The sequence below is a fragment of the Desmodus rotundus genome, chromosome 10 (genome assembly GCF_022682495.2).
Source record: "Desmodus rotundus isolate HL8 chromosome 10, HLdesRot8A.1, whole genome shotgun sequence".
Lineage (NCBI taxonomy): Eukaryota > Metazoa > Chordata > Mammalia > Chiroptera > Phyllostomidae > Desmodus > Desmodus rotundus.
Genome location: NC_071396.1, coordinates 33,232,616 through 33,256,968, shown reverse-complemented (window position 1 = coordinate 33,256,968; position 24,353 = coordinate 33,232,616). Strand labels below are relative to the sequence as shown.

General features: G+C 44.0%; 1 protein-coding gene across 1 annotated transcript in view; it reads right to left on the bottom strand.

Annotated features, from left to right (window-relative positions):
• Positions 1–24,353, bottom strand: part of AGBL1 (AGBL carboxypeptidase 1) — a 470,051-nt gene that overhangs the window by 406,529 nt on the left and 39,169 nt on the right. The window contains exons 3-5 of the mRNA XM_045196586.2: positions 23,678–23,824; positions 21,648–21,779; positions 18,287–18,380 (exon numbers count right to left, since the gene is read on the bottom strand). Of these exons, the coding sequence (XP_045052521.2) occupies positions 18,287–18,380; positions 21,648–21,779; positions 23,678–23,824 (373 nt within the window). The remainder of the gene's footprint in view (positions 1–18,286; positions 18,381–21,647; positions 21,780–23,677; positions 23,825–24,353) is intronic.

Genomic DNA, 24,353 nt, shown 5'->3' with positions numbered 1-24,353 from the left:
ATAATGTCTACAAGTGGAAGGGAATGTGTCAAAGACGGTGTATTTGTATTAGGTTCTGCAGCAACACCTAAATGACAAATTACAGAAATACAGACATCTTTCCATTCACATGCCTACTGCCTAAGGCTTTGCTAGCGTTTTTCTCTAGTGCCTATTTTGACGGCATTGGAACCATGATTAAATCGCCATCGGGTGGCTTTTCAGCCTCTGGCACTTCCACGGGAACAGAGGGCTGCCTGTTCGGTGCTCAAGTACCGGTGTATTTCCCCTTCATACTGACTATCCTACGTGAAATCAGAAATCCGTTCTGCAATTCATCTTGTCCCTTGGGTTATCACTGAGGTGATCACAGGTTAATGACTTGTACAATCGCTTCAGGAAGTGAGGTCTTCCAGTGTCTGGGGACATAAACACAGAGAGTATCGATTTCTAGAATGCTCTTCTTCTAGAACCATCATCACGGAAATCCAAAAGCACATTAAACTGAACAATCTTCTTTCTTAGATACTGAAAGTGAGGCATGACCTAGCAGGGCACACAGAAATGGGAAAAAAAAAAATCCCAAGATTACAGCCAAGGAGACACTGCACCCTCTCTCTTTTTTCCAAATGCCAAAAGAAAAAAGAAAAGAAAAAGAAAAGTACATATCTCTCGTTTTTCTTTTTTCTCAAATGCCAAACCATAGACCCAGACAGTCTGACAAATGAGTAGGATCGTGGAGAACCCTGAGGAAGAGGATGAAGGGAGTGGAATAACTGATATATGAGGAGAGAGGTTTTTGAAAAATCTCATTACGAAGCGACCCAGCCAAACAATGACTTTGCTGAGAAGGTGCAGACGTACTTCTGCTTTGCACTCAGAAGCAAACCCCAGAGCAGCTTTGGAACAAAATGAGTTGTGAGGATGTGAGTAGAAGTGAAAGGGAAAAATTAAAAATGGAAAAGTCCAGACCCACTGTCAGGACAAAATTCCTCGCAGAAGAAGATGGTGTTACTCTAAAGATTTTCCCCAATGCCCAGCAATCTCATCTCCAGACTCAGGACTTGGGAGCAGACCCTTGGTCTGGCAGGCTGGCCAAAGATCTCTGGTATTTCCAATTAGTGTGTGTGACTGTTAAATGCAAGCAGCTTTTGTGTTTTTGGTAGGGGTATCATTACAATAAACATAGAACATATTCCAGAATTACAGGTTTTGAACCACCTTCAGAATCTGGCTACCAGGGTGACATGCCCTTGAGAGTGTGTCGAGCAGCGTCCTTTACACACTAGCTTCCCCCACTGTGCTGAGAGACACAGCCCTCACTCTAGTGTCCAACTACTCTGCCACCCTGCCAAGGCCCCAGCACCCTGAGTGAGAGACTCACAAAGCTGGTCGCCCGCTCTGTGCCTGCATGCAAATCGTCAGCACCTCTACTCTGCCATTAAGCAAAACCTACTCAGAAGGAAAAGGTGGTCTGGTGCACTGTAGGGCCAAAATAAAAATAAAAAGCCACGAGGGGCCGGAGCGATGCCTTGACACCTTCAGTTTGCCACCTTCAATTCAGGAATGCAACATTTGGGTTCTCCAAACAACAGGAACAAAAATACTAATAATACACTGAATTTCTTAAAAAGCTATTTCTCTGAGTGCCTTGGAAATAACACCTCTGTAAATATCAAGTGATCTCATTATAACACTATCCTACTAATACCTGAAGAAATGCATGTCAGTTTGTAGGTGAGGCGATTTGAAGCTGTGATACCCTTGACTACCAAGAGATGGCGCCGGGCTGTGCACAGGCTCAGGATTACTGGGTCGCTGGCCCCTGGACCCGCCTTGGCAGTTTCTCTGCCTCATTGACTCTTGATCTTGTTTTGGAAACACTGCTTTCCTCCACTGCTATTGCCTGACCATCGTCCACACTCCCTCTTACCATTTATTAGTATAACTCTGCCACTGCATTATTTAACTTCATCACAGCATCATGTAATTGGGGACCTTTATATTAACTCTGAAAAGCATTCAGGGGGATTCGTTTGGCCTGGAATGTGCCACATAAAATGGGATTGTATTATGTGTGATGATGATTACTATGATTAGGGTGGACCGTTTTCAAAGACAAATTATTTCGGCCTGCAGGAAACGGAGGCCTGAGGCTGCCTCTTTCCATTTTCGAGCCCTCTGGCTCTAGTAAAACTGTCCACTGAACATGTTTTATTTATTCATTCCAGTCATTTAATCATCTCTGCTTTTAAATACTGAGGAAAAAAAGCTACCATGCTGCAGCGTGCTGTGGTGAAAAGAGACTGGGATATTCTTATCAGGAGACCTGGAATCTGACCTTACCTCTTCTACCTGCGAACTCTGCAAATTACAGGGAATCACCTATTTGGGACTCAAACTCTCTATCAAGTGAACATAATGGAAGGAGTGCCTTCTACTTTTCCTTCCGCATAAAGCCTTTAAAGATTCTACGGAAATTAAAAACTTACTGCTATGTCACGGAGTGTACAACTGTTTTACCCTTTAAAAAGTATTGTAGAAATATTTACGTTGCACAAACTGTAGCAACACTGAACAGGGATGATGCTATCCCATTACCACCGATCTCAAAATTCACCCATATTTAATATCCAACTACCTGATGTCCCACCCGAGCCAGTTTGCTTCTTGCTACTGTGCATGTTCTAATTCTTTTCTTTCTGCCCACAACACCGCTTCTACTCCGTTCCCTCCATTTTCCGTCCCCAACACTCACGGGCTCAGCTGTCCTCATCAGTCAGAACTCAACTCCTTTTTGGATGAACGGATAAATGAACAGTCTAATGGTCGATGATAGTGTTCTTAGTTCCAATGCCATGTTCTCTGTAGCCAGACAATCAAATAAAATACTTTGTAGACTGGACACTAATTTCAGTTTGCTTTAATTTTAAAATTATCAAAGTAAAGCCTAGTAATTAGAGAAATCATTTTAAAGTTAATTAATAGTCCCACCACGCAGAAATAACTAGAGTTACTGACGTCCTTCTTTAAATATTTTACTGTGTATGTTTTTTTAGGCAAAAAGAACATGTTTGGTTTTTTTTAATTGGTGTTTTGAGATACAACCGGCGTACAACAAATCACACACATTTAAAGTGTGCAATTCGGAAGGTTTGACCTAGGTACGCACCTTGAACCACACACCACAGTCAAGACAGGAATGTACCTGTAACCCCAGGCATTTCCTCGTGCTTCTTTCAAACTCTCCCTCCCACCCCTTCTTGGCCTCCAACCATCGTCTCCAGACGGCCACTCAGCCGCTTTCTGCCACAGTATTTTATTAGAATTTCTATCAACAGAATCAAACAGCACGCACTTTTTAGTCTGGCTTCTTTCACTCAGTATAATTACTCTGAGATGTATTCATGTTGTAGCATATATCAATAGAGTCATCTTTTCATTACTGAGCATATTACATCATGTGGAAATATTAGGCTTTATTCATCTATTCACCAGTTAATGAACATTACAGCTGTTTTCTGTTGGGGCTATCACAAATAAAGGTGCTATGAACGTTTGTACACAGCTTGTAAAGATACAGTCTATCATTTCTATTGGGTAAGTACATAAAAAGGGAATAATCATATTTTAGGTATATGTTCAGTGTTTAAGAAACTGCCAGCCTGTGTTCCAAAGTGATTATACCATTTTTACATTTCTACCAGGAGAGTGTATGAGTTTCAATTTGCCCACATCTTTGCCAATGCTTATGATGGTCAATCTTTTTAATTTTAACTATTATAAGTATAAAGTGGTATATCACCTCGTGGTTTTAAGATGCATTCCCTGAATATTAATGTTGATCATGTTTTATATGCATATTTGCCTCTGTATCTTATTTGGTAACATATCTGTTCAAATCTTTTGCCCATTTTCTAACTGAACTGCTCATTTCCTTACTACTGAATTTCAACTGTAATTTACACGTGCAGGGTAAAACTCCTTGATGAAATGTAGGACTGAAAAACACTGTCTTCCAATCTGTGTCCTGCATCTTCATTCCCTTAACAGTGCCTTTAACGGAAATTTTTAATTGTGATGAAGTACAACGTATTCATTCAATACTTGGTGGATTGCCCTGTTCATGTTGCTGCTAAAGAACTTCTGCTTAGCCAAAGGTCACAAAGGCTTCCCATATGCTTTCTCCCAGAAACCTTATAGCTGTAGATTGCGTGTTTAAATCTATCATCCCTTTTATGGTCATCTTTGTTTATGGTGTGAAGTGCAAGCTGAATTAATCTTTGGATATCAAACTTTTCAATAACCATATATTGACCAGACTATTGCTTCTCCATGGAATTTGCCTATACCAAAAATCAATTGTCCCTACATGTGTGGGTTTATTTCTCAAATGTCTATTCTGTTTTATTAATCTATTTGTCAGTCTTGACATCAATACCAGTCTTGATTACTGTTGCTTTAAAATAAGTGTTGAAATACAGTGTTGTTAATCCTCCAACTTTGTTTTTTTTTTTTCTTTTTCAAAACTGCATTTGCTATTCTAGGTCTTCTGCATTTCCGTAGGAATTTTAGAATCAATTTGTCTATTTCTATCCCCCCCCCCAAAAATCCTCACACCTCTGACTGGGAATGCATTCAATCTATAAATCAATTGAAGCAATACTGACATCTTAACAACATCGAGTCTTCTGAGCCATGAACTCTATTTCTCTACTTACTCAAGTCTTCATCAATTTGTTTCAGCAATATTTTGTAGTTTGTAGTATACAGATCTTTTGCATATTTTGTCATATTTCCCCTATTTCATATCTTTTGTTATTGTAAATTGTACTGTGAAAAAATTGTTTTTGAATGGTTTGCTGCACTACACAGAAATAAAATTCATTTTTATATATTGATTTTGCATCCTGGAACTTTGGTAAATTCAATTCATAGTTTTTGTAGCTTATATGTGTGTGTAGATTCCATCAGAACTTCTACATAGACAATCATACCATCTGCAAATAAAAAGGTTTACTTCTTTTTTACCCACTGAATGCCTCTCTCTTCTTGCCTCCTTGCCCTGATTAGAATCTCCAGTACGATCTTGAATAGGAATGGTGAGAGTGAACACTCTAGTCTCGCATGTGATCCTGGGGAAAACATTCTGGCTTTCATCACTAAGTATGTTACCTGATGGTTTTCATGGATATGATTTATTCAGGAAGTCTCTCTCACTTGTTGAATTTTTATCAGGAAATGATGTTGAATTTTGTCAAATGCTTTTTCTGTGCCTATTGAGATAACCATATCTTTTTTTAGTTATGTGATAAATTATATGCAATGATTTCTGCACATGAATCTAATCGTGCATTCCTGGGATAAATCCCAATTGGTCGTGATTAATTGATACGGATTTTCTAAAATTGGGTTAAAGATATTTGCATCTCGATTCATAAGAATGTTAGCTGGCAGCTTTCTTTCCTGGTAAAGTCTTTTATCTGGGTAATGCTGGCCTCACAGAAAAAGTTAGGACGTATTTCTTCTTCCTCAATTTTCTGGAAGAGTTTGTGTGGAATTGCTAGTATTTATTCTTTAAATATTTGGTGCAATCACCAGTAAAGCCATTTGAAACTGGACTTTTGTGGGGATGCACTCAATTCATTTAATAAACACAGGGTGCCTTTGGTTATCAATTTGCTCTTGAATGAGCTTTGGTAGTTCATGTCTGTCAAGGAATTTTTCTCCACTGCATCTAAGATGTCAAATTTATTGGCACAAAGTTAATCGTAATATTCTCATCTTATCCTTTTCACATCTGTGAAACTTGTAGCAATTTTGTCTCTCATTTCTAATAATGGTAATTTGTGTCTCCTCCGTCTTTTTTCCTGATCAATGTGGATAGGAAGTTTAACAATTTTATTGAGCTTCTTAAACAATAAGCTTTTGATTAGACTAATCTTTCTCTATTGCTTTTCTTTTGCTGTTTCACTGATTTCTATTCTGATCTTTCTTATTTCCTTTCTTTCACTTACTTTGGGTTTTGATATTCTTTTTTAAAGATGAAATTTGAGGTCATTAATTAGATATCTTTCTACCTTTATTCTACTCTAACATACAGTTTATAACACATAGTTTATAAATTTCCCCCAACTATGTGGCATCCCAGAGATTTTAATATGTTACATTTCATTTTCACTTGGCTCAAAATATTTTCTATTTTCTGATTTCTTCTTCAACCCAAGGGTTCTTTGGACGTATGTTATTTAATTTCCAAAATGTGGGGGCTCTTCAAGATTGATTTCTAGTTTAATTTCATTGTGATCAGAGAACATACTTTATATCACCTTAATGCTTACAAATTTATTTTAACTGGTTTTATGGCCTATAATATTGTCTATCTTGGTGAATATTTCATGTGCACTTGAAAATAATACATATTCTGCTGTTTCTCTCTACTGATTTATCAACTGTTGAAAGAGGGTTATTAAAATCTTCAACTACGATTTATGGATATACCTGCTCTTCCCCTCCGTTATATCAGTGTTTACTTTCCTTTGAAGCTCTGTTTTCAGGTGCATAACATATAGAATTTCATACTTTTCAGATGCTGCCCCACTGCTTTTTCATTTGCATTGTTTCCAAAGAGAAATCTGTTGCATTGTTATCTTTGTTCCTGTGTCCATAATGTGTCTTTTTTTTTTCTTTTCCTGGCTGCTTTTAAGATTTTTTCTTTATCACTGGTTTTGAGCAATTTGATTATGATTCGTCTTAGAGGAATTTTCTTCAGGTCTCTTGTGGTTTACTGAAGCCGTTATTTGTTCCTAAGTTTTCTGTCCCCACCTGCCTTGTCCCACCAGGGACTCCAGTCGCATGTATGTATGACAGGCTGTTTGAACTTGTCCCGTGATTCACTGGGGCTCCTTCCTCTTACTTTCTATTCCTTTATTCTCCTTTTATCCTGTGTGCTTTGTTTTGGAAATTTTCTGTTCTTATGTCTTTGAGTTTACTTATCTTTTCTTCTGCCACGTCTAATTTGCCTTACTACAATCCATTTTACTAACCTCTTCCATGCTGTGGCTTTCATCTCTAGAAGTCTAATTTGGGTCTTTTTTAGCATCTTCTCTTTCTTTACTTAAAACTCTGAACATATGAAATATAGTTAAGATAACTTTTTAATGTTCTTGCCTGATAATGCGAACATCTGTTCCAGTTCCGGGGTGTTTCTGATGTAATGATTTATCCCCTCCACTATGGGTAGCAATTTCCTGTATCTTTGCATGCCTCATAATTTTTTATTGGATTCTAGATATTGTGACTTTTACTTTATTGAGTGCTAAATATTTTGTATTCCTATAAATGTTCTGAAACTCTATTCTAAGATGCAGTTAAGCTTCTTGGAAACCATTTTTATCTGGCCAGGTCTTTCTTTTAACATGCGATAGGCAGGGCCAGAGCATTATTCATTTTAAAGCTAACTGCTCCCCAGTACTGAAGCAAGGTTCTTCTGTGTATTGTTCCGTGTTCTCTGCCCCACAAACCATGAAGCTTCCCAGCCTGAAGTGCAGAACCATCCATTATTTCCAGCTCCGTGTGAGTACCAGGCATGGTTCCCTCCATTCCTCAAAGGTGGTCTTTCTCTGGCTTTGTGTAATTTCCCTACAAGTGTGCACTGATCGATTTTCAACTAAATAAATACTTGAAGGGGAACCTCTGATGATCTGCAGAGTTTGCTCTCATTGGGCAGCTCTCTCCCTTCCCACAGCAGTCCGTCCTATCAAGTCTAAGCACCTGGGTTTCCCCAGACTCTCTGCCCCACCCCCTCACCTCAGGCCAAGTACGAGGCTGTACCAGGGTGCCCCTCCCTGCACTTCAACCTGGGAGCTCTCCTAGGACAGTGACCGTGATAATCAAAGGCTCACCTCTCAGTGCTCACCGTCCTTCATTGCCTGATGGTATCTTTAAAAATATTTCTTATATATTTTTATCTGTAGCTCTATTTTTTTTTTTCAGGTAGGAAGATAAGTCTAACCTCAGTTCTTCCACCTTGGCCTGAAGCAGCAGTCAAGTGTATATTTTTAAATAGTTGAGATTACACTGCATTTTGAACTTTTGAACCTTACTTTTTCTATTCAATATTTTATCATAAGCTATTACCACTGGCAAACATCACCCCTAATCTATTTTGTGCATTGCTACATAATATTATAATGTATAAATATATCGCTTTTACGATGCATTCCCTGTTATCAAACTTTTTCTGGTTATAATATTTCCAATTATAAATAAAACTATGATTGTAATATTTTTGTGCCTAAATCTCCATTCACCTTTCTCAATGATTCTTTTAGACAGGTTTCAAAAGTGGCAAAATGGGGTTAAGGAACGAGAACTTTCAAAAAAAATCCTGATGCACATCACATCACCACACTGTTTTCAGGAAGGTCTAACCAACCTGAGTTCTCAGCAGCGCACGCGAGAGTTCATCACACTGAACCCTCGCCAACAATAAATAGCATCATTCTCCAAACCTCTGCTGCTCTGGTTTGTGAAACTGGTCTCTTGATCTAAATTGTGTTTCTCTGATTACTGGCAAATTGGATATTTTTATGAGTTTATCAGTTTTTCCAGTCCCTAGTTGCAAACCATACATTTGCATTCTTTTACTGCCTGTAAGGTATTAGCATGTTCCAGACCAATTTGTGTGAGCGCCCTGGCCTTCCTCCTTTGCCACATACTCCAGCCACATAGACACCCACTACGCTTTACACTCTTTTTTATTTTTTACATTTGTTTCTACGTCTGCCTGGAAGGTGATCCTTTCACAACCTTAACGCAGAAACTCCTTCCCTATTCCAAACCAAAAGCTGCCTTCTCACTCAACCTGTGCCTGCCAGTTCCTGGGTGGACGAAGATCCTCTTCCTTTGCACAACCTCCCGCTGCGGCATTTTTCTCATTGGTTGCACACCCGTGTGTGCAAACATCGGAAACCCCGTGAGGACAAAGATGCTACATTTCCATCCCAAAGCCCACACATCTCTGTTGATAACAAGCGCCCCAAAATACTTACTAAATGAATAAATGCTTAAAAGAGTGTAACTCAGACAAGCCAAAACGACTGTTCATTCATTACAATGGCATTTATTGAATGCCATTGTACCTACTATGTACCACCTGGAAGAAATTCAAACCTAATCTATAAGAATTCTCTTCTTTTAAAAGGCAATCTGTTGTCTTGAGCCAGTTTTCTCATTGGCTCAGATGGATATAAGTAATGCTCACAGGAGATTAATATTAAACTAGCACTGTAATTGGACTTAGACAGAAAGGCTCCCATCCGTTTCCATCCTGCAATGTCTGTCTAAACTCCCCAAAGCAGGGAGCTTTTAATGGCTACACATCCACACAGCGGCTTCCTTTTCACCCCTTCCTTTCCAGCTACTTGAGTTGGCTTGTCTCTGCTAAGTGGGTACATATCCAGACGCCGCACCCACTCGCAGCCCCACCGGAAGAGCAGTGCGTTTCCCTCCCCACATGCTTTATGATTTCTGATGTCTGAGTGTGGAATCAGTCCCCAAAGAATTTGGTAATGGCCTAGGAGAAACATCACCTTCCTGAAAGCAAAGGGTGAAGGTCACGACGGAATATACTGATAAGGGTCCTTCTGTACCACTACCCAGTCCTTCAAATCCCCTGTCCCACACGTCTGTGGGCAGGAAATACGGTGAGGAGGGTATGATTTTCAGGAAGATGTACACTTCTTTGAAAAGCCCCGTGCTGAGTCGGGCTGGGCCAGCAGAGTAACTTCTATGGCAAGTGAAAATTCCGAAGAGCCTGCCTCCAGGTTCCGGAGTAAAACTGGGGGCAAATACATAGAGAAGTATGGGCGATCCAGGCGTCAGCAGATAAAAGATGGAAACGTGGTATTGGTAAAGAAACCTCACCAGGCCCTGGCTGGTGTGGCTGAGCTGGCTGAGTGTCACCCCATAAACGGAAATGCTGCAGGTTCCATTTCCAGTCAGGGCATATGCCTAAGTCATGGTTTTGGGCCCCAGTAAGGGAGCTTCTGAGAGGCCACTGACTGACGCTTCTCTCCCAGGTCAATGTTTCTCCCCTCTCCCTCTCCACCCCTCCCCCTCTCTCTCTCCACCCCTCCCCCTCTCTCTAGAATCAATGAGCAGGTCCTCCAGGGGGGATAAAAATAAAAATAAACAAAAAGAACCCTCATTAGGCAGGTAATGGTACATGCAGGGCCACCTCAGGATATGAAGGGCCCAGGAAGCTTTGTTTGGGTGTTTCCGGAGCCTCTGTCTATACAAACCATTCGCCTAAAAATCAGCACGGCAGCCACGCCATGCCTGCCGACCCCGCTGTGCTCAGGAGGGAAGAGCTCACCAGGCAGTGGGAGCTACCCCACTTCCTGGACGTCTTCCCGGGGCCAGGCACTGGCTGTGGGGTCTCAAGGCTACCTCGTTCGCATGAGATGCAGTGCTCCTCTCCCTCCTAAAGGCATCTGGTGACCTCAATCAGGTGGCAGGAGGTCAGACAGCACCCCAAAGCAGGAGAAACAAGAGCCAGAAGCCCACCTAGATGGCACAGCCAGCCCCAGCCCATCTTGGCCAACAGAGGAGAACTTCATGCATTTCAAGGAATCGCTCCTTAGTGGGGGCGTCCTGAGGCCCTGGGCCCAGAGCAGAATCCCTTCCTGCTTGGCTTCGAGGGCCTCCGTGGACAAAGGTGTTCATGAGGACATTTCCATAGAACAGGAAGCCAGCCCATTTCACAAGCCCAACACTGGGTCAGAACAGGCCTTCCCACCATTCTGCACTGTTACTGTTGCCACTGTCAGCAGCACGAGGGCAGGGTGCGCCTCCTGTCTTCAAGCCCCCATGCCTGGCACCAAGACGGCACAAAGAATGTCGTCAAGTGTTAAACACCCTCGTTCAGGGCATGTTCATTTTACATCAACTGGTAGAGCAACTCAGAGAAACAAATGTCTTGAAATTAGGACGGAAGGCTTGGTCTGACCTCGCTGGGTTTCAGCGACCTCATTGTAAGATAAAGAAGTTGGACCGGCAGACCCCAAAGGAACTTCTACCTTTAGATTCTATGACTCAAATATCTATGACTTGCTCTAATCAGGGAGAGATCACTGGCTTCCCAGGAAGATGAAAGGGATTTAAACCAACAGACCTTGTTGCCAAGGTTTAATACATGTAGGAAACTATTCATTCTGCCATCAGCTACTAGCTCGGAGTCAGGTGGCAAACAAACTAATCACTGTCAGTAAGTTGAGCCTGTGTTGTACACTCCCAGTGTCAGCACTTGGGCAGCTGGACTAGAATTTTTTTTGTTCCTGTTCCAAGGTATTTGAGACCAAGTAGAGCACACAGCCTCTGAATCCCCAATGTGAGCCCATGCCCTGGAGCTCACAGAGTCTAATTATACTGAACAGAGAGCAGCAAAGTTACAAAGCCATTAATGAGGGTGAGGAGGGGAAAATGAATGCCCAGGGAGGGATTCAGAAGCTATTCTGAGAAAGGGGAAAATTTGCTTCTTTGTCTCAGTGACAAAGCAGCTGAGTCATCCAATCATTCACGATCTGGGGGAACCCATTAGCTTTGCTTGAGTCTCCACTCATCTGTCAGCTACTAGAATCAGAGGGAGGAGAATGGAGCAATGGTCGGAGAAAGCCCAGAAGTCCTGGCTTTGGGAAAGCGCAGCAATTTGGAGGGGAGGGAAAGAAGGAGCAGGACACTGTTTATAGCTTGTAAATTGAAGACGAAATCACCATAAAGAGTTGCCAATGAAGCCAGGCCCAGTAATCCCACACTTAGGCAAAGCTCAGATGGCAGAGCTGCCCTGAGACCGGGGCTTTGAAAGGAGAAGGTCATCTAACACTATGCTAAGCTCAAGGAGCTGCTGGGACAGACAACGGGAGACTAAGCTAAAGAATTTGCTTATGAGGATTACTTGGGACCCAACAGATCCATCTCCACTGCTGCCAAGGTGTTTAAACCCAGGGGAGCACACAGCCTCCGAGCCCACAGGCCCATAGAAACCCAGACCCCTAGAAGTCCCGTGAGCCAAAACAGTAGAAATCACAGCATGAGGACCCTGCTGAAAACCTGAGAGGACATTGCGGGGTGAGAATCCTGGAGATCCCTCCTCAGCAAGGTCCTGAACGACAGGCTTCCCGACCTCTGGTGGCCTCGGGAAAGCCGCAGAGAGGACCAAGGTGAGGCACAAAGGTGGCATCTCAGCTTGCAGGCAGTCCTGCATTCTCCCAGTGAGTGGTGCAATGTCGGGGAATACGATGGTATTTAAGGGCCAGCCCTTGTTAGGAATAACCACCCATTGCTGACTGAGTCTGATATTTCTGAAGGCCAGGCAGCAGGGTTTGAAGTCCTGGGAGATATACTAATGATAACAGCAGGAACCCAGCTTTCAAAGTTTTGGTGAGGAATTACGGTGTGAGGATCCAACAGGACCTGCAGGGAGGTGGAAACACCAGGTAGACAGACAGTGGATGTGGCTGTTATTATCACCTAAATCCTCGGCCCCTCCTAGAAATGAGAGAACAAGGGCAGCGCTCCAACAGAAGGCGTTGAGACACAAAACAAACACAGCTTTTCTAAGGTCACAAGATGAGTTAGTCACAGACAAGCCATCCATCTTTGTCTCAGTAAATTTTCTCACTTAGCGACTGGAACAAAGACAGTTGTAGCGGCGATAAACAAGCTTGTCTACAGTGCAACAAGCTACCAAGAGCTAGCTCACCTTGGCCCAGTATCATTTCTCCTTCCCTCGTTCTATAAAAAGCTCCCCTCTCTCTAAATTTCTAAAGCCCCAGCTGAACTGGTCACCAAACCAAATACTGGAAGCCTATCTCTAACAGCAAACTAAGTGTTAATGTGAATGCTGCCCCCGGTAGCCACCAAGCCCAGAACTTTCCCTTCAGCCAGTCTTGTCAGTTCCCCAAACAACAGCAAATAAGAGATGGAAGAGTTCACATTGTTCCTTCCCTCCAGTGAGTGAGACTCACACTCTCAGAATGAGTTCCCAGAGGCACCTGAGACCCTCACGTGAGAAAGCGCTCCTGGCAAGCCCGTGACATCATTTCCCAGATGTGTTCGGACATCGTGGAGCCCCAAGTCTGGAGTCAGCATTGGATCAAGGGAGAACAAGATAATAACAATGAAGCGCCTACTATAACATCCACCCAGCAAATGCTGGCTTTTCTTTTTTTAAAGATTTTATTTATTTCTAGAGAACCAGGAAGGGAAGGAGAAATAGAGGGAACATCAATGTGAGAGAGAAACATCCACCAGTGGCCTCCTGCACATGCCCCAACTGGGGACCAAACCCGCAACCCAGGCGTGTGCCCTAACCAGGAATCAAACCCAAACTGGCCACCTTTCACTTTGTGGGACGATGCCCAACCCACTGAGACACACCGTCAGGGCAACTTTTCTTCATCATTAGAGAGCTCATTCACAAAAAATATTTTTTGAATTGAATTAAAAGCCAACCACACAGGCCCTTGGGTAGGCCCTATGGAAAACAGCTAGATAAATACAACTTGACTTCAACCTGTAGAAAATTTAGAACTTAGGAGGAGAGGAGACACTCAGACCACGGTGGTGCCAAGCTGAACCCGATGTAGTCATGGGAAAGCTGCACACAGTGCTGGGGGACATGGAGCAAGGAAGACTCCTGTCTGGTAGGGCCTGAAGAGCGGGGAGAGCATCTACCATTCAATCAGGCAGCAGAGCCATTCCTCGGGAGGGGAAGCTGATGAGGCAAGAACTGAGGAAGCATGGGGCCTGCCACATGTGGGCAGAATGAGCTAGAAAGGGAGAAGAGAGGAGGAACAAACCATGAGGATGGACAGAGGCAGAGACACATCCGTGAGTGCTCTGCAGGAAGCGTGGCAGTCTGACCAAACCAGCTCAGACAAAGGTGATCATCATGAGGAAGCTGGCGCAAGCCAACCCCAATGCATGCCAGTGAAACTGCCAGCACGGTGGGAATCTGGGGTGTGAGCAAGGCCTGGGCCAGCGCCTCCCTGGGAGTGAGGGCTGGCATGAGGGCACAGAGGGTCAGTGACATTGCTCTGCATGCCCCTTCCCTCTGGAAAGGGCGTGCCTCTGCCCTGAGGCATCAATCTTGCCCTGAGTACGATCTGGAGACAGGGCTCCGTCAGGGGACAGCTGCAGGACTAATTTTAGGTCTGTGCTGGGGAAGTGGGGCAGGCCTAATCTCCAGGGCAAGGCGGAAACAGTGACATGCACTGGGCATTGCTTCCTACACACGTGTCCTAGGATAATGTCCGCAGCCTGCTGCCCTCCAAGGGCGGCCCTCCAGAGGGCTCTCCGTGTCTCCTAACATGGGACCACATCCCCTTCCCAGAGACCCTTCAAACCCACTGGTTCCAGCACCCAAGTGGAGCTCAGGAGAACGCACTGGGTGCATCTTAGTTATTCCTCTGGAGATGGAGTTCAGGGGAGAAGGTGAGCCCTGGCCGAAACACCCCATCTTCACACTCTCCCCCAGCTCTGCTGCCTCATCTGAAGCAGTTGGCCAAGGCTCCAGTAGTATTTGTACTAAGAACAATTACCGGTATTACACACAACAAAGCTCACAACATTTTACACCTTGTTTCTTAACACCAGTGACCAACCTAGGAGTTAGGACTTGCTATTCCTCCTTCGAGGGTGATCTAGAAAGATGGCTATGGTACAAGTCTTCTGACCTTAACACCTTTGTCCACATCTTGCTGTTGGGGGTGGAGGGTAAGGTAGAAAGCAAGGCAGCTCTGGGAGAGAATTCAAAGGTTGAGGGAACACACATTTATTTGGCCTTTGAGAGGAAATAGCCATTCCATTGAGCAGAAAGGCTCCTCTATCATTAAGCAAATTGTTCCACAAGTACGAGCCATTTAGACAGCAAAAGAAATTTAAACAAACTTTAACAGCTTATGATGGCCTTACATAATGGTAGTTTAGAAATAAAATGCTGGAAATAGATTGTGTAAGACACTTGGGTGGTGGTTTAAGAGCTAAGGCTCCTGTATCAGACAGGGTTTAAATTCCAGAGCTTTTACTTAAATCCTAGCACGCTATTTAAGTTCTTTCACCTTCAATTTTTTTTCCCTGTAAAACTGGGGACAGGAACAGCACTGCCTCGCAGAGTAGAGAATCACGTGAGATACGACACGCTGGGAGTTTAGCACCAGGCAAGGCACATATGAACACCGCAACAATGACGGCTCCCCTGCAATGGGTGGTGAGGAAGCCGGTCTCCCACAGACGTCTTGTTTGTCATTTCGGCTCAGGAACAGGAAGCTGCCCCCACCCCGGTACTGGCAAGCACTGATCTGTCCTCTGCCGCTGTAAACTAACTCTGCCTGATCTAGAACTTCACCCAGATGGAAACATGAAATATGCATGCTTATATATCTTGCTTCCATCCACCCACAGTAGCATTTTAGGGGACATGAGCAGCTATATTGTTGCTCATGCCAATGGCTTATCCTTTTTATTGCTGATCAGTTTTTACTGTAGAAATAAACCACAGTTTATCCATTCATTTGCTGATGAACATTGAGATTGTTTCCAGTTTTTTTTAATATTAGAAGTAAGGCTTTTATGAACATTCTTCTTTTTTTTTTTAACAAAGTGTTGGGGGAGGAATTATGCTGCCCAAATTTTACAGGAAAAAAAAGGAAAGAAATGCAGAAACAGGCCTGAGGTCCCTGATGGTGCCTTTTGTCACTGGAAACATCCCTGGTGTCACTTTCCCACCTTCCCAAGGCACCTGGGTCACATCTGTGGGTAAGTTCAACTCCCCCTGCCAGAGAAGAAGAGCAATAAAGTGACAAGCTTGACTCTCTGAGAAGGGGACTTCAGTGCTTTGTCACTTACTCCCGTCTGCTGCCTGAATGGGGAAGACAATGTGGATGAAAAAGGGGCCACATGCTAAACCTGACAACTTCAGGGGACACCTGCGTGGCAGCCTTATCAACTTAGAGACCAAAAGTAACTACGTAGGATGATCTGAACATAAAAATTCCTAACAAAGGCAAAGCACAGCAGGCAGTTGAGTCCTTGGCCTGTAGCTTCCTGGGCAAAGGTCAATCTTTACCTTCAGTGAGCCTATTTATGTATTTTTGCCTCTGCGATAACGCACCTTGGAAATGTTAGAGGACTCTCCCAGACCCCTTGGAGCACAGTCTCCCACCAGAAACAAGACCTCAGAACCCCTCATGGTCATCTTGCTCCCCACATGCCTCCTCTATGTGGTGTAGAGTTACTGTTAACTATCCCATACCCACCAACATAAAAGACATATGTGTCTCTTTTTACTTTTTATCCAACCCCAGAGATTCGCCTGATCTGCTTTCTCCCACCCCCTAACCTAACGCCGGTGGATTTCACGTAACCCTCCTTCCGTCTCCTTGGATTATCCTGTAGAAAATAAGCTGCAAACTGCTATTCTCTGGGGCATGTTCTCAATCCATTGAGATTTTGCTTCCCGGCAACTGCTGTCAGTTTGGCCCAAATAAACTCCTAAAAGTGTTCTACAGGCTTGGACGTCTGTGAACGACAATTAAAGGTGAGAGGGCCCTAGAAGGAAGGGGCCTGGTGCCAAGCTTAGCCGGGAAGGGCTCCCTGGAGAATAACACAGCGCCCAAGTGAGCAGAGAAGAGATGACCGAACAAGAGGCGCACAGGAAGGGCCCAGCTACGCCCTGTAGATTTTTCACATGATGTAGGGGAAGCAACCACAGGTTCCTGAGCTGCCAAACAAATGAATGGAAACAGCAGCAGATAAGAAGAGGCCGTGTGAATAGGGTTAAAGGTTCATGGACTAGTGGCCAAGGCACAGGTGAAGACTGCAGATGTCAGCAGTAAAGACCCACTACGATGATAAAAACCAGACTATCCAGAGCCAAGTCAGACCTCCCCCCAGAGACCAAGATGGACATTTAAGATGGAAATGAAGTCCAATGACAGGATAGTCACAAGTTAATTTTTTGTGTTTGTTACTGAGTCTGTGACCCTGAAGTGTTGTCCTAACTGGATGAGGAGGACTTGGTAGAATTTAGTTGAATCACGTTTTGTAAGACATTTGCTCTTTGATGGGAGGTTTCTAAAATGAGGTACATAGAACGCTGACTCCCAAGAAAAGGTAGCCACCAAACAAAAATAGTTTCCCAGCCAAATCAGTTTTAGCACAGGGCACGCTATGGACCCACCTCAGATATTGTGAGTGTGTGTTGGCTTGACAAGGGCTTTGAGAAGTCTTACAGCAAAGAAATCAACCAAACTTTGTCTTACCCAGTAGTTCTCAATACATTTGATGAGGGTTTTTTTTTTTTTTTTTTTTTTTTTTTTTTTTTTTTTTTTTTTTGCTGAGATATAATGTATTTCATGCTAGGAATGCTGTGTAGAGAGCTGCAGGTGAGAATGGATGATAATGGCATTACTGTGGTGACCCCAAGAGAAAAATATTCGGGTGGAACAGGAGCCTAAGATTGATGCTGGGTTGCAGAGAATATCATAGCTGAGCATGGAAATGCTACTTTGCCGAGCAACCCCATATATCTTGAAAATTGGCTGAATCATTTCTAATATTCTTTCAAGGTCCTTGCTGAGTCACTCCCAGAAATGACGGCTCTTAATGGTTCCAAATATCTCTAACGCCTTCATGTCTAACCATCTCCCTTTTTAAGTCGGTGATTCACTCCACTCTAGCACGCCAGAGAGAATGGTAGAGTTTCATTTTCCAATCATAAAACACATCTGAAAACCAGCCCACAACTGTGATGGACAACTCGAAGGCCCAGAAATTTAACTGGCTGGCCCCTGAGGAATGTCACCTTTCCCTGTCACTTCTGGACCGTCTTTTAAGGACTCCACTCACTATGGCAGAGCTGCAATGAGTAAAGAACCAAAGTCTTCAGGCAGAAAACCTAGGCTTTGAAGTCGGAAAGATCTGGATACAAACCCCAGCTCTGCCTCTCATAGCGTTGTGACTGTGGATGAGGCTCTTCCCAGATTTTCGCTCCTCGTGTGAAAACGAGGATAATAATATGCCCGCTCAGCGTTGTTGCGAGGATCGGAGGAAACGACAGGTGGGTGGGGGGAGTGCAACTTCCGATCAATGCAATAAAGTCATTGTACGACACCTGCACAGCGGGGAGTCATCGCCCAAGGGCGCTGGACGCGCCACGAGAACACATATGAGGCCATCCCCACCATCTCTATCTCTGTGGCGATCACCCACAAACGGCAAAAGTACTCACTGAAGCACTCTGTACCTGATGATTCGAGTGTGCTTCCTGGTGTAAGGGGTGATGACCTTGAAAAGCAGCTCCATTGCCCCGTTAATTCCCAGCATGGCTCCCGTGGTGACTTGAGAGGACAAAAGCACAATGGTTACTGAGCTATCTGAACCAGGCATTATTCTTGGCATGACAGAATGAACCTAACAGGTAGGGGAAGTGCATCACCTTCCTGAACAAAGGCAGCTTAAAAGCAGAGAAACTCTCTAATCTTTTCATCCCTGGTTGGAAAGAAATATCACCTAAATAACCCACATTATCTTCTCACATCATCTTCTTCCCAAAGGGGGTCCAAGCCATCAAATCATATTTTTCATTCTCTGATGGTCCATTGCACTTCCCCACTGTAATCTGAATCAACATAGTCAAGGCAATTGCTGAACAGAAAATATTTCTGTAAGTAGATCTTTGGGTTTCTGGCAATGACTTCAGTTCAAGCTGTTTCACCACCCAACTTCCCATAAGATACATGCATGCATGTGCACACACAGGCATGCACACAGACAGGCATGCACACACAAGTATGTGCCCGTGCATGCACATGGGTATGCACATACATGCACACAGGTAGGCACACTCAAAGGTCATCCCAGTGGCTTGGACACAAAATCTTTGTGTGTCACTTTCATCCCCAATGATTCCCTAGTCTCCCTGCAACATCCCCAGTACCCCACACCACATAGCTCACTTTAGGAGGACTCTGGTCACGTCAAAAAAGAAAAGAAAAGAAAAGAAAGAAATTCATAGGATACAAAATTCAATTGGTTTGGCAGGAGGGATAGTTTTCAGTGGGAGAAAGAAAGGAGGTTATCTTCCAAGGTATGAGTTGGTTTTCTCTTTCCTCCATTGCACTGGTCTGGTAAAACAGAGCCAGCCTTGTTCCAAGGAATATGAGTAGGAACAAGGGGGTCGTGGAGAGGCAGAGAAAAACAAGGGAGGCTTATACTGGCTTGCTCCAAGCCTCAGGAAAGGAGGATACGTGGAAATTTGAAGGCTCTAATGAAGGTCATCTCAGAGAGAGACTGAGGCTGATGTCTCAGCCCGGAAGCAACACGTGTTCCTGGCATGTTCTCTGTGCACACACCCCTCCTGAGGCTGGTCAGGCAGCAACTGCCTGGGTCAGAACTCAGGGACTGAACATCTCCGTCCTGCCCATCTGTCTTCCACTCTCACGGCTACCATTTCCAAATCGGAAAAATGTGCTAGAGCAACCTCTTGGCAAAGAATTCAGCAACATGCTAGTATTAAGTGGAGTGAAGGAGGAGAAGAGTGTTAAGAGCAGAACTTCTAACACGGAAGATGTTAGACTTGGAATTAGGGGAGAATAACAGTAAGAAATCTTCACTGAGTTCTCCCATGCTGGACGCCTGCCCAAGGTTAGACCTCCGACAGCTCTATAAATATCCCCACTGGCCGTGTGAGAGCTGCCGAAGGCTTCATTGGCTGTCACGGACTCGTTCTGGTTCCAGACAATTCCTTCTGCAGATAGGAGCTGTTTAGAAAGCTTGCTGGAACATTCAACGGTGGCTAACAATTCACCAAAGAGACAGCCATCCGTAGGCTTTATGAACTCTGCTTGCCTCTCATCAGTAAAGTAAATGTATAGAGCCTGGTAGTATAATTTTTAATTATTTGATGAAACAGTTTGTTGGTACAGTACATGCAGTCTTAGAACATGAGACAAGTGGCCACCTCCTCACACCCACAGGCAAATCCCAGCATTTGTCAGAGCTCCCTGCTGAAGGGACTCTTCCAGATCTCTACAACCATTACGTTTAATAAGGAAGATAAGTCATTCAGCCTAATTATTCCTTAGGAAAACAAAATGAGGTGCTTGAAATTGTTGTTGGCAAGCTTGAAGTGGGGGAGGCACCCCTTCTGGCTACTCATTAACGAGAGTGATCCTTTACACTATGCCACAGCTCCTCGCTTCCATTCTCCTTCATTAGAGATGGGTTTGTGCAGATCCATTCAGCCCTTCCCAAATAGTCTGATTTTCTGCATGAATGAGTGAAATATATACATAAGTGAAACATATATGAGTCAAAGTGGAAGTTCTGTCAGTGAACATGGAGTCAAGAATCTACCTCGGAATTCCCTAGAAATATTTTCTCATCATGGGTTCTCCAGGCTTATTAACAGAATTAACAGATGAAATGTGCCTACTATTTTAGTAGTTCTGAGTATAGCTAGGGAAAAAAGGAACCTACTCTAATCCCTGTTTATATGTTCTTCCTATTATTTCAAAGGACTGAGAAAAGAATAGGGCTGGGAAGGGAAAGGAAACTAGTACTTCCTGAGCAACTACTATGCGACAAGCGTACCTGTGAGCATTCGCTCACTCACCCCTCCTACCAAGTCTGTGAGCTCTTCTTACTACTGTACTTTTACAGAGGGGGAACCTGTTCAGGTTGAACACGCTGAGTGCCCACATCCTATCACTCTTAGGCAATGAAATCAGAGTCAGACTGAGGTCTTCCTGGATCTATGCCCCTGGTCCTTCCTCTACAGAGCATGACATCTAAATAACTGTCCCTTTCCTTCACAGGAAAGGGGCTTAGAAAGGCGAAATAAAAGTCTGTCCTCGTTGTATGTGAGATAGGAGGTATAGCACCTGATCTATTAATAAGAACTGTCTGCACATGGAGAATAGCATACACATGAGTGTGCAGTTAGAAACTCAGCCTCTATGACTTATCTGTATAGACTCAAACAATCACTTCACTCTTCTCAGCTTCACTGTTTCTCTTGGCTATAGAATGGGAAGTCTAAATATAGGATTGGTATGATGATCAGAAATAATCCAAATCAGCGGATGGCATATAAGGATGTTTCACGGGCGGTGATATATCTGGTTACCTTAAGGACTATGTGGAAATGCATCATGAGATGAAATCTGGTAAAGGATGTTGTGATCCCTGAATGACTTCAGGGACACGGTGTGGAGACTTGTGATGGGAGGGTCATTCTTGACAGGTGCGACGCATCGCGCTGTTCCTTGCATGTGGTAAGGACTGAATAAAGCCTGCCCTCTCCTGCCATGGGTCCTTTTCACCGTGTAGTACTAACAGACAGGCCTAGGGCACTTATCATGCATGGTTCACAAGGGAAAACAATACTGACATCTAACTTTAAGAACAGGCCCAAGAGCTCTACCTAGCTGTAGAGAGATGAAGAAAAAAACTTCTTGCCGCCAGAACGTCAGGTTCCTCATGGTTAATCTTTTTGGGACCACATATGTTCTCTACCCACACCCTCCTTCCACCCCCAGGTGGTTTCCAGGTGTCCTAGCCCAGGTTCAGAAGCCCCCCCAGGAGGCCACAGTTGAGTCGCTTACCACTAGCAGCAAACACACGCAGAGCCCAGAGACAGTGGAGGAGGTTCTGGCTGTGGGACAGGTTCTTCCTGGTCAGAATCAATGTCACATCCAGTGCTTCCAATTCCAGTGCCTTCTGTCCAAACTTTTTATCTGTGAACACAAATCAGTCCACCTTAGTTGTGTTCCACATTAATTCTGAAGTTGTACGATGTGTGGGGGACAGAAAAGCAAAGGTGATGGTAGGAAGAAGATAATCATAGCCGATGAGACTTCTCAGATGTAGTAAAATGCTACTAAGTATGGCCCCCCTGGAACCAGGTGGCCCAGAAAAGCCAGTTCAAGGCACACATACGGCCCATTATTCAATCAATACTTACATGAAGTCAGATGGGTTGTCTGACTCACAACCCTTACATGTAAGGATGCTGCTGGCTGTCCTCAAACATGAACAAGTTGAGTGGGGTATAAAACTCCTTCCTTTAAAACATTTCTAGAGTTAAGGATACTTAAGTTACATGACATTTAAATATAATGCGTGGACCAAGATTAGATTCTTCTTTGAACACATCTGTAAAAGACATTGTTGGGAACATTTGGAGAAACTGAAATGAGTCTGAATTATTCATTCATTGCTAATTTTGTTAGATTTGAAATCACAGTGTTGTGACTGCATAGGAAAATGTCTTTTTTCATAGAAATGCACTTGAAAAGTATTTAGGAGCAAAATGCTATCTATAATTTTCCCTAAAATATTTCAAATGAAAATAAATAGGTAAAGAAAATATGGCAAAATGTTAACAGTGGTTAGATCTAAGTAATAAGTAGATGAGGTCACTTTCTATATGATAGAGCGTTTCATAATAAAGAGTGAGAACACGATTCTAAGAAAAGAACATTTTCTTCCCAAATTTTTCTAAATCATTGGTCCACATAACCTGATATTCAGTGTCGCAGGCTAGTCATCATTATTTTACTAATTAGTGAATGAAAATAGAAATAAAGGGAAAGTCCCTTTTATTCTACAGTATGTTCCTGGCCCTCACATTTGTTGATGTCCTTTCCAAAGTTCGAGGCACAAATCATCTGTTTGTTGTTGCAAGAATACAATCACTGTCAGATTCATCACAAGTGAAAATGCATAAAACTGAGAAAATATCCTAAGCCTGGTTTACCGACATTTAGCTCTGGACCAAAGGACAACAGCAAAGAGACCAAGACCAAACTCATCGGACCCCCCCCCCCCCACCCAGAGAGAGAGATCTGGCTCCCCTCATGAGCTGTACACAAAACTACCTCCTGTCTGCTCGGGTCTGTCATGCCCTGGCGACTTGACTGTCAATATCAAGGGCTACGTTTTCTGGGTGACAGAAGCTGTGCTGATGTGATTATGAGAATAGTGACATCGAGGACTATCGCCTGAAAACCACGGCCCTGCTGCGCCTCTCTTCCCCTTCCCTATGAACACTACGTTCCATTTGCCAAGCCTCTTCACCCACATGCTAAACACCTAAGGCACAAAACCTCTCCCAGCCTTACAGCAACCCTAGAATTAAGCACAGACACCTCCATTTTGTAGATGAGGACCCCACGGCTCAGAAAGTTTAAGTAACTTGCCCAAGGTCACACAGCTACTAAGCATCAGGGCCACATCTGAACCCCAGATACGACCTCCTAGTTTGTATTGTTTACGATGAGGGTTTGTAGCGTATCTTTGCGGTCTTTTCCAAGACTTCACTTGGCCCACTCTTTGCTTTGCTGACTTCTCATCCCTCAAGTTTGTGCTCCAGTGTCACCTCTCCCCAGACAGACCTCATAGGACCACATCACCCTTTTCCCTTTCAGCCATCAGCTGGTTAATTCGTGTTTACTTTCTACCCTCCCCTACGTGAATGTAAGCCCCATGAGAGGGTCCCCTGCCATCACCCCCAGGTGTCTAGGACCTTCCTGCTGCTTCTTCCCTGCACTTTGCCACAAGAGCTTCCCAAACTCTCATAGGAACAAACGCAGAAGTGCCGTTCCACCACCTTCAGGTCTGGGGGTGTGGGTACCTCGCAGGCCAACTTTGGCCAGCAGTCGGAAGAGGGGCAGGAGGACGTCATAGTCTGGAGACGCTGTCCTTGCTGTGTTCACCAGGGTCTGCAGAAGGGCTTCACTGCCCCCCTTGCTGATCATGTAGCGAATCCTCCTGTCTGTGCCTAGGGGGAAAGCAGGGGAGAGCTGAGCCGTCCAAAATCACTCTCATTTCCCTGGAGCTAGAAGCAGAGCAAGGATTGATTCATTTCACCCCGGAAACCAGAACTGTGTAGTTCTTGAATCGACTTGTGTTAGAGTCGTGCTATTAGGTCAGGGGCCGGGGTGGGGGAGGATGAAATGTAGAAATAATAGAATACTTAAGTACCTAGGTGTATTGACCTGTAGCACCTGTAAAAAAGGAAGCCTGGGATCCACTTTCCTAAGGATCTTTGCAGTCGTCAGTGTACGCAGGCACTTGCGTCTGCATGTACATAAACATGCACACGGGCTTCTGTATAATCACAGACGTTAGTAGAAGAGGCAATACAGTATCCCTCCGCTACAGGTTTGAATTATCAGGAACAGGGATTGGATGACAGCTCATCTAGAACAATATTATTGGTGGTGTAACAGTTCAGTAACTGATGGGAGGAAAAGATGGAAACAACCGGAGTAATCCTTTGAGAGACAGATGTCCAATTATCTCCTCCA